Genomic DNA, 10,989 nt, shown 5'->3' on the forward strand with positions numbered 1-10,989 from the left:
GTCACCCGGTGTTGATCCCCTGGCCGCAGCAGCGGCTGCCGAGAGCGGGGTCTGGGCCCTCTGGGGTTGCTGGCTCTCCTGCTGTGAGAACTGTGGTCCCTCCTCACCTGCCTCCAAGGGCCCAGCCACCCGCCTGGGTGAGACAGACTAGGTGAGAGCCGTGGACTGGGGATGCAGCAGATAACCACCGAGAGGGAAGTGGAGGACACGGCCCGAGGTGGGTTGTTCCCCGGTCAGTACCTGATCATCCGACACTTCGACACAGCGGATGGAGAAAGGAGGCTTGAGGTAGGCGAATCCCAGGAGCGGGGGTCTGGAGCAGCTGGTCACAAACTGCAACACAGGGCAGGGTCGGGGGGCAAAGCGGGGCCCCCATAACTTCAGTCAGCCCCTTGCAGTCGTGCTGCTTGTCTGCTTTCTCCAGCACTGTGTCGCCGACTGCGGTTTGACCAGCAGTGCAGGGTGACAGAGAGGGGTCTCTGGCCCAAGACCTGGGACACATCTCCTATCTCTCTAGGCACTGCTCTCTGGACAAATGAGGGCTGGACAAAAAGAGGAGAGTATTGGAGCCCCAGGTTCCCCTACAATCGATACATTTACAAGAAACACAGCCACAAGGTGACAGTGGTTTGAGCCCCAGATCTGGCGACTTGAAACTCACTGGGCCTGAGTGTGTGGGTGCCCAAGAGGAGAATGGAGGAGAAGGGATTGCAGTGTGGCCATCTCCTCCCATCTCCCGGAGGGGTGGTGGTTTCTCACTTTCCCTCTCACTGTTTCTGTCTCTCCAGCAAGTGCATGGCCCTATGGCAAAATCTTAAAAGAAAAAAGACAAAACCCAAACTAAGTGCAGCCAGGCCCGCTCCGGTGCCAGAGCTGCATCTCCTCTCCGGTCTGCAGCTACGAAACAGGGCAGGCACACGACAGGGACTGCAGGTGTGGTGACATGCTCTCCAGAGGCACACCTGGTAAGTGGGTGATGACCACGCCTTTGTAGACACTGGCCCTTCTCTCACTCTACGGGGCAGGGACTGACTCGCCTATGAGAGGCACTGCTGGGAGAACGGAGCCGATTCTCCCCACAACCAGCTCCTGGAATTATGTCTGTCCTTCAAGACCCGTGGGGACGGCTAGGACATTTGTGCATCTGCTGGACTGAAGTGAGGGCTGTCTCAACAGGAATGAACTTCTGCAGAAGAACCAGTCAAGGAGGATGAAAACCAACTGCCATTTCAACCGGGAGTGGGACTGTCCACACTGTCTCAACAATGGAGTCACCAGACACCGTTCAAGAAACCCAATGCCCAAGGGAAAATATTTTAAGGCATTAAATTTACTTCCATAATATGGCAGTATGTTCATGCTATACTTTCCAATAGAAGCGGGTGGTGAAGTGATGTGATTCCATTGTTAAAAATATATTGGGACCAGGAAATGGCATAATGGTTATGTCACTGGACTTTCACGTCATCAACCACAGTTCAAATCTTGGAAACTCATGTTGAGCATGTGTGCGTGCATACCCAAAATACTGAGAGGAGAATAGAGGAGAATGTGGCATGGCCACCCCCCTGAAGGATGATTTCTTGCCTTCTGTCTTTTGTCTCTGCCTCTCCAATGAGCTCATGCACCATATAGCAAAGATATCTCTTAAAAAAAATACACACGTAGGGGACCAGCAGGTAGTGTGGTGGTTAAGGCAGTGGATACCCCCACATGGCTGATCATGATTTGAGTCCTGGATCTGGTGGCTTGCTTTCTTACTCCCCCTGCCCCTCTGGTCAAATTAAATAAATGAATAAATAAAATTAAATAATTCTTCAAAAAAAAATACACATGTATATAAGGCATACACAGATAAATGTGGGTGTGTGTCCTCCAGTGCTCTAAAATATACTTACACTTTGCTGAGGTCAGCAACAACAACAACAAAACAATACAGCAGCACTGGGGAGAATATTATGAACATCTACAACCTCACACCAGGTCAGCCACATGTCACTCACTTATTTACAAGAATATACATCGAGCAGTCCAAGTGATGTATTTTTTTTTTCTTTTAGAGAGATTTTTGCTATGGGGTGTGTGTACTCACTGGAGAGACAGAGACAGAGAGACAGAAAGCAAGAAATCACCCCCCAAGAGGGGTCGCCATGGCACAATCCCTTCTCCTCTAGTCTCCTCTTGGAGTTTTGGGCACGCACACACATATGCCTGGCATGAGTTTTAAGCTGCCAGGTCTGGGACTTGAACCATGGTTGCTATATGAGAGTCTAGCAACATAACCATTACACCATCTGCTCATCCCCAAAGTGATGTGCTTTATTGGGACACTGTGTGTGTGTGTTGTACAGGTTGAATATCCCTTATCGAAAATGCATAGGGACACAAGTTTTTCAAATTTTGACTTGTAATATTTTGGAATATTTGCATATACACAGTGAGGTATTTTAGGGATGGGACACAAGTTTAAATATGAAATCCACTTATGTTTCATATACACTATGAACATATAGCCTGAAAGTAACTTAGTACGTTATTTTTGTATTGTAGCAGTTTGATTATGGGTCAGGTATAAAATTTTCTATTTCTGGTATCATTCTGTTGTTCAAAAAGTTTTGAATTTGAGGTTTGAGATTTTTGGATTAGAGATACACTACTTGTGTACGCATGTTCCACATACTGAGGAAAAGGCACACAGAGGTCATAGGCCCTGGCTGACAGGGATGGAGAGAGATTACAATTCTACATTGCAGGCACATAACTGTTTAAGATTTTGCTTGCTGGTATTTTTGTAAGGTAAGTAATCGACCTGTGAACAAGGCCAGCAGGGTGCCCTGTTCCTGCAACAAGCGCATGTGGGGGCTCAGACTCACCCCACACCCTCCTGTGGTGACTGGGAAGGTCCGTGCATGGAGAGGACGCACTGACACCTGAGGCCCTTCTGGCCACATCACTTTTCCTAGGGTTACTTAATATATCAACTGGCTTCTAGGTTTCTCGAAATATCTATGCACCCATGAACACATCTATAAGCAATAAAAAAATAAAAAATACCTTCAGAAACATGGCTCGTTCTTCAGGCGTGAAGTCAGAGGCCAGAATATCCCAGAGCCAGATAATGACTCTGTGACTTCCATGGAAACCACCATAGTACACCGTGTGCTTCCTGAAAATGACCCAGACAACGGCTCAGCAACATACTTGGATGGCACTTGGGGCGAGGCAAGCTTGGCGATTTAGACAAGCCACACAACCCACTCCGGCAGGCCTGAGGAACATGATGAGCGCCTAAAGCCTGAAGTTCATGCCTTAATAACTCCATCTCATAGGCAGAGGGTTTGAACTGGCCTTGCTAATCCACAGCGGAAGCCAACATGAGATCCTGGGACACCATTTCCTAGAGCTTCTGAAAACTATGCTTCTACTCGGGCAAGCTATTAAACTTTTATTCCAAAGTAGTACAACCAGCAAGCAGAGAGGACAGTGGGAGATGGACTCTTGAACCAATGCTTCAAAAGGAACCCAGTGAGGGGCAGTGCTCTTTCTAGGAGGCCTGAGAATCTCACCCTCACCCCCTTACCAACTCCTTACTTTAAATCTTCCAGATCAATCTCAGCATTGTCGCCAGAGATGAGACGCTGCAGCTCTGGGGTTGAGAACATTCTGATCCACTCGGGTTTGATAATAGAACGGAATCCGCTAATGAGCGCAGCTGTCTGGTTTTTGATTTGCGTGTGCATTCGAAAATGAGCCATCAGATGGATGTAGCTAATCCTGGGGCCAACGTGGAAAAGAATGAAAATGAACAAGATGAGGCAGGGTGTTACCAATGGGCTGCAAGAGTTCAGTCATTTCAGAACCATTTTACAAACATCACTAATAGTACCAGAGCTTCCACCAGAGCAATGACGACGATGACAGTGACGACAATGACCGTGACAGTGCTGCTGAATTTCACCCCTCAGGTCACTGTGGATGTGTAAGCCTTTGGGGGCATTACCTCATTCACTCCTTCCCCGAATCCCACAGGTCTCCTGTCAGAATAACCTCCAGGGTCAAGATTTGAAGTAGGACATTCTCCAGGTAAGAGAGCACTTCTTATCATAAAGGAAGCTTTTTGGACTTTTATTTAACCTCATCCTTCTGGACATAAACCAATTAAGATATAATTCAGTGCTCTGATAAGCTCTGAATTAGGAAAAATCTGTTTCATGTTGAAACTTCAATCAAAACCTTGCTAATCTGGACTAAGTGTCTGAAGCCACAAGAAGGCAGACCTGCAGAGTGTTTTGAACAGACGCAGCTGGGTTTACGTTCAGGTTCAACAGGGAAGTCAGAATAACAATGGCTCTATGAAGAGGGCCTTCCAGGCCTGCTTTTAAGATCACAGTGATCTCGCCTACAACTGTGTACATAGCACAGTCCTTTCTAACAAGTTAAACACACTCCAATAGGCTGGCTAGCATTGCTGACCTCTCAGCAAACCACGGACTCAAGGACAAAAGAACTTGAGCCAAGGAACAAACTCTCTCACTTGCCAAATGAATGCAGTCCAAATCATCTCTCTTACTTTAGGATGTTCAGGCCTAAGTTTCTGACCTTAAAAAACTGCCCTATCTGGGGGACCAGCAGATGGTTTAATGAATATGTTGCTGGACTCCCACATAGTCAACTGTGGTTCAAGTCCCAGACTGGCAGCTTAAAACTCAAGCTGGGTGCGTGTGCATGTGTGCCCAAGATCCTGAGAGGAGAATGGAGAAGGGATTGCAGCATGGCCAGTGATTTCTTGCCTTCCGTCTCTCTGTCTTTACAGTGAGTACGTGTATCCTATAGCAAAAATCTCTCTCTCTAAAAAAAAAAAATAAAAAAAAAATAAAAAGATCAGCCAGCAGTAAACCTATAGACTCACACATTTAAATCAGAATTTTCCTGGGGCCAGCAGGCGGCATGGTGGTTAAAGATGCTGGACTCCCATATGGCCAACCACAGTTCATATCCTGGACCTGACAGCTTGCTTTCTCACTTTCCCTCTCTTTCTCTCTGGTCAAATTAAAATAAACAAATAAACAGTTAAAAAAAAAAAGAATTTTCCTATTATTGGTACTCCTTCATTCAGTGTAGGCAGATTACTGATACCATTCCATTTTACTGAGAGGGGAGAGCACACGTATGAGCAGGTGTAAGGTGTACACCCACATGCGTGGAAGAGGGGAATGGGAAACACTGAACACCCGGGGAGGGCAAGGTCACCCCTAAAAACGGGAACTGGCAGTGCAGCCTTTGACACAGACCTGTAGAACACTTGCCTCACACTGAGGTTTCGGGCTGAGAACATGTTAAGAGTTTATTTAACTCTTAAGTTTCTACATAAGAGATTTCAAGGCAGGAGGAATCTCACTCCAGTAGAGCTGGCAGCGACCCAGCACCTCTGGCTGCTACACACAGAGTTCCTGCCACGGTGCCTGGCAAAACATGGCCTCTCTAGGAGTGGTGACAACCACTGATGATGGTGACAACCACTGCTGTCATTTATCAAGCCCTCCTTTGAGCCTGACGTCCCAGAAGGCAACTCACATGCAGCCCTCTGAGGGAATGCCCACAGACCATGTGTGAGTGGACCAGGGCTCCCCTGCTCTCTCTGACCCCAAGCCTGGGCCTTCCTCTCTGCTGTCCCGGGCAGCCCTTCCCAATCTGTGCTCTGTTCCTTCTAAGTTTTCAAATGAATGTCCTGCAGTCAGAGGGCAGAGCTGGTGTGTTCTCATCACAGTGAAAACCGGGTCTTCTGACAGTCTAAATAATCAACTGGTCGCTGTCTGAAGGTAACGTGCTGCTCGGGAACAATGAGCTGCAGTGTGCATCTGATCCACATGGGCCCGGGGGGGATCCTGTCCCTGGGCTCATGGGGCCTGGGGCAGAAGACTGGTGGGCTGCCGAAAGGCGGGAGTCTCCTCCTCAGGCCAGCTTCTACTGTTTCAGTTAGGTGGGAGTAGGGCAGGAGGAGAGAGTGCCTGAGAGGTCTGGCTGCTCAGGACAAAGAGGTCGACATTTACGACAGATCCCTGAAAGCCCATCATCTGTGATAGCTGCTAACCCCCGAGTCTCCTCTGCGTCCCCATGTCTAAATACCTCTGTGTGCTGCCTCTGAATTCATCACTGTGTCTTCTCAAGACTGCTGTTGATACAACTGCCACATGCTATCACTCCAAATGACCTGCCCCTCTGATGTACCTTTCCACCTTGGTGCCCCTGGGTGCGGGACACCGTGCGTAAGTGGCTCAGAATCCACCCGTCTGCATCTAGAGTCATCATTAAATTCCTAAGAACACTGTGGTCTGGGTGCCTCTGACCTTAGCAATGCTATTGCAGAAATTAAATTCTCATTCTTATTTTGCAAATCGAATTTAATACAATTTTGGCCTATGAACTGCAACCGGTAAATTCCATTATGATATTCATGGCTTCTCTCTGCTTCCATCTATCTTAATAACTTCTTGACGTAAGCCCAGAGAGTCAGAATGAAGTCTTTTCAAGTGGTGACCTTAAAAATCTAATTGTTATACTCACTTATTTTCATTTGTAACAGGAATGGTCTTCCCTCCAGGAATCAGTTCGTGGCAAACGAGCTGGGGAGAAGATGGGGAGTAATTACTACAGAGAATGCTAGTAGAGAGATAAGCTTTCTGAAGACAAACGCGCCCAACACCAACGTCCATGATAATGATGGGAGTGAGATGGTCTGTGTTTGCAAACAGTCATTTTTCACAAAAAGTCAAGGCTGAAATATCAATGAACTAATCCTGAGTGATCAGTATGAAAGGTTTCTTCTTCTCATCTAATCCTTGTGGTTCAAATGTTTGTATTATAAAGGTTTCAGGATTCCAAGGAGAAGTATGTGCTGGTATCTGAAAGCACAGCAGGATGGATGGATGGATGGACAGATAGATAGACAGAAATAAACAATTAAATGTTGGTACAATCATACCCTAGAATATTGTGCGTCTATTAAAAATATGATGAGACGGTATGTTTATTGCAAGGGGGAGAACAAGTGTAATCCTGTAACGGCATGTACTGTGCGGTATCCTTTCTGCAGAAAGCCGTTACATGTGTGGCCAGGGGAAGGATGCTGACAATACCCTAATGGTGGCACCCTCCAGGCACTGGCACAGTAGGTGGTTTTCATTTTCACCTTTATGCTCAGATTACAGCTAAAATTTTTGTTAGAAGTTTCATTATTTTTAAGGTTTTTACCATAGGGCATACATGTGGTCGCTGGAGAGAGACAGTGAGAGAAGTGAGAAATCACCCCCCAGGGAGGACGACCACACCGCAATCCCTTCTCCTCCATTCTCCTCAGGATTTTGGGCACGCATGCACGTGTGCCTGGTGTAGTTTTCAGGCTACTCTCAGACTCGATCCACAGTTGGTCACGTGGGAGTCCAGCATCTTCACTACCACACTAACCTGCTGGTCCCAGTCTCATTATTTTTATAGTTGAGAGAGATAATTCAGTGTGAGGGGACTTCATAAAACTTGCAGAAAGATAAAATTAAATGAGATATTTTTGGTACAAAAACATTTTGATGTCCAGGCGTAGTTTGTCAGAATATGCAATTTCTATCGACGTTCTGAAGACCCTGAGTATGTTAGGGGGAAGGCCCAAAGTCTGACTAAAGATGTATTTGAAAATTTTTATCAGGACCCTCACACTGCGCCTGCTCAGCGGCCATTCAGGAGGTGGGGAGGGCACGCAGGCTTTCCAGTGCTGGTCGGACACTGGCATCTTCGAGGACTCACACCAGACAGATGGGGTTTTTCTGAGATAGGAAAATGTGGCTCAGGGAGACTGAGCGACCTCTGTGGGTGACACAGGCCCATGTGGAAGAGGCCAGCTCTGCCCTAACGTGCTCCAGAGCGGCCCTCAGACCACACACAGTCCTCCACTGGGATGCAATGTGGGTGAACAGAGAAAAGCCAAAAGGAATAACCGGGAATAAGCCCCTACTCTGCGATTCCCAAGGCCTCTTCTCCCGGCTCTGCTCTTTGGGACTGGTGGGAACGAGTACAGGGTTCTGTTAGAGGCACTCCTTCTTGGGTGGCTTCATTCCCTTAAGTCATAATCCTCCATTGGTAATGGCTAATCTTCACCATGGTAACGAAAAGCAGCATTAGAAATGGAGAAGTACAGGGTCTGTCACGAACTATCCTAACGTGGACCTAAGTACAGCAGAGCAGGGTCTCTGTGGGAACTCTGTGAGGGCGAGCAGGCAGAGGCCAGGTGTCCTGGTAAGGAAGGGGCTGCCCTCCATGCCGGCAAGGTACGCAGAAGAGGAAGGGCGGGGGGAGAGGGCGGGCACAGAAACCAGGCAGACGGATAGTCTCTCAGCTTGTAGATCTCGCTCTAGGAAAACTTTTGCTGGGAGTGGGCCTGGTCTCTGGAAGCCCATGGAGGGAGGCTGACCTACCTGACCCATGACGTCCTCGTCATAAGACAGAGTCAGGCCCAGGTCAGCGATGTCCCCATCGTAGCGCTACAGCAACAGAGAAGGAGAAAACGTTGGGACCAAGGAGGATACAACCCCTCCTCTCCTTGAGGTGCTTCCTGGGTGGTGCGAACCATGGCAGCACAGAGCCAAGGAGAAGGCCCTTGGCACCCTGCCCAGAAGGCGCCTGTGGAGGCCTGAGAGATGGAAGGAGAGCACAGAGCTCATCCTGGGACATGGAAATGGGGAGCACCGAGCCCCGTGGGCGCCATCAGCTGTGCGTTCACATGCATGCCTACCTGGCTCTCCCACCCCCACACCAACCTTGATGGACGTGAGGTTTTTATAGAACTCTGAGTCCAGGGAAGGAAGTTCATCCACAGAGCTGTAGAAGACGCTGTGGTGGTGGCCGAGCAGCTGGCTCAGGAAGAAGGACGCGAAGGGCACGTCCACCACGATGCCCTGGGAGAGGGGAGGCGGCACTCAGACTGCTGCCCAGACGGGCTCCTTCGGGCCACACGGGCTGCGAGGCCTCCTCTGAGCCCTCCCAGGTTTTCAGTCTGGTCAGCGATACCTCCCCTCACTGTTTAAGGTTGTTTTCTTTATGATAGAGAACACGTGAGCACATGAGAGAGGGAGAAAGAGGAGCACCCTCAACAGGTGCGTCACACTGTGACCCTCCCCACCCGCCAGCTCCGCATGATCTCGGGCACACACGCATGAGCCCTGCTCCTCCTCTCTGGCAAGGGCACATGTCCTCTGACATTTAAAAACAGAGGTAAGGAACTGGGACACATGGCCACGTGGCTGGCCTGGAACAGCCCGTCTCCACTAGCTGCCACTGGCTGCGTACTAACTTGTTCTAGTCAGGTCAACCCCAGGCAAATAACCGCAGATTGAAACCATCAGCTGCACATGCGGCCACCCTCCCACACGGGGACCAGCCTGCGTGCGGCCATTGGGCTTGAGTGTGCCAGCCCCGAGTCGGGGAAGAGGGCTCGCTGAGGCCTCAGGCTGGCCTGGGTGCCAGCTCTGCTTCTACTGCTTCCCCAGCTGGGGCCCTGGCTGAGCGACTTCTCAAAGCCCCAGTTCTCATCCACGCCACAGGACTGCTGAGGGTTAAATGAGGGAAGCACTTAAGCACGGGAAGCACCTCACTTTTGGGTCCAACAAATGCCGGTTACTGCTCCTACTTCCACGGTTTGATCCTAATGACGGGCTGTTTACGAGGCCGGGCCCGATCACGTCAACGCAGACGAAGCCCACGTATGGCTAAGATCTCATTTCACAATCCGGTCAGCAGTCCTTCGAGCGCCTACCTCGTACACAGCCTTCCCGAGCATCTTCCCCACGAACTCGAAGAGCTGCAGATAATTCTCATGAATGTAGGACGTGGGCGAAGGGTACAGCCTCTCGTCCCCGCTGGTGGTCTGTGAGGAGGAAGGACCAGGAGAGGCAGGGCAGTTACGTGCCTCGTAACAAGTGAGCCCGGCTCCTCGCTTCCCGTGTGTCACCTCGCATTCGGCTGCTGTGGAGTCCGCTGCCGCTCCCCTTAAATACCTTGAACAGGTTGAGCGCCGGGTCGAACACCCGCTTGATGATCTCTTCCAAGAACTCCTTGAAGACGCCGTCTTGGTCAATCCCTGCCTCGTCCACGCCGAGGTCGTTGACAAACTTCACACGGATCACGCCCTTCATGGCGTGCTGGGAGAGCTGCCGCAGCTGCTCGTAGCCATCCTGCCCGGAGCAGTCACAGCCGTGAGGAGCCCAGGGCCATCCCGGACCTCGGGGCCCCTCCTGAAGGCTCCTCCTCCCCGTGCGAAGCCTTCCAGTGTAATCACGGAACGTGTAAGTCGGGACAATGGGAGCACAGGAAGGGTAGCTCTTGCCGGCCTCCGAATGACAGCGGGGAGAGGAAGGCTTCAGGTGGGGTATGTGGGGTATGTGGGGACACCGCTCTTTGGCAAGGAGACTGCCCTCAAGAGGGGACAGAGCAGCGGGATGGGGAGATTAGACAAAACGGGTATGACGAGCTCTCGGTCACAAGACAGGGCGGGAGGAAGTGGGACAAGATGAATCACTCTTTCTCCTTCTGTTTTAATGCTAAGAGTTACCTTTTAGCACATGGTAAAAATAAATAAATTAGTTAATAATGAGTTTGTGGAACAATATAAAATAATCCTTTGCCCCCAATCCCTGGTATTCTCCCCCCCTCCACATCATGAACAATACTGGTACTGAGGAATTCAGGTTATATCCTGAGGGTAAAGGGGAGCCAAAGAAGAATCTGGGAGTGAGGGGAGAAACCTAGCTGGCTTTGTGTTCTAGAAAGATCTAAGGCTGGCAGCAGAGCAGATGGGTGGGGATAAGACAGGAAAACTGCGTACAGGAGTGATGCCAGGCCAGGGCAGGAGCAGGGAGAGGAGAAGCCTACCCGGCCGGCCTGTGGCCAGCTCTCCAGAGATGCAGCCATTCGGCAGGTCTTTCCTACACAGAAACAACACGT

At 49.8% G+C, this 10,989-nt stretch overlaps 1 protein-coding gene across 5 annotated transcripts in view; it reads right to left on the reverse strand.

Annotated features, from left to right (window-relative positions):
• The window catches only part of UBE3B (ubiquitin protein ligase E3B), a 67,304-nt gene that overhangs the window by 12,333 nt on the left and 43,982 nt on the right, over positions 1–10,989 (reverse strand). For all 5 annotated transcript variants that reach the window (XM_006171225.3, XM_006171223.3, XM_014585281.2 and 2 more), the window contains 8 exons: positions 10,044–10,220; positions 9,803–9,913; positions 8,808–8,945; positions 8,466–8,531; positions 6,565–6,623; positions 3,592–3,774; positions 3,055–3,166; positions 241–333 (listed from right to left, as the gene is read on the reverse strand). In XM_006171225.3, the coding sequence (XP_006171287.1) occupies positions 241–333; positions 3,055–3,166; positions 3,592–3,774; positions 6,565–6,623; positions 8,466–8,531; positions 8,808–8,945; positions 9,803–9,913; positions 10,044–10,220 (939 nt within the window). The remainder of the gene's footprint in view (positions 1–240; positions 334–3,054; positions 3,167–3,591; positions 3,775–6,564; positions 6,624–8,465; positions 8,532–8,807; positions 8,946–9,802; positions 9,914–10,043; positions 10,221–10,989) is intronic.

The sequence above is a fragment of the Tupaia chinensis genome, unplaced genomic scaffold, assembly GCF_000334495.1.
Source record: "Tupaia chinensis unplaced genomic scaffold, TupChi_1.0 Scaffold149491_1, whole genome shotgun sequence".
NCBI classification, from domain to species: domain Eukaryota; kingdom Metazoa; phylum Chordata; class Mammalia; order Scandentia; family Tupaiidae; genus Tupaia; species Tupaia belangeri.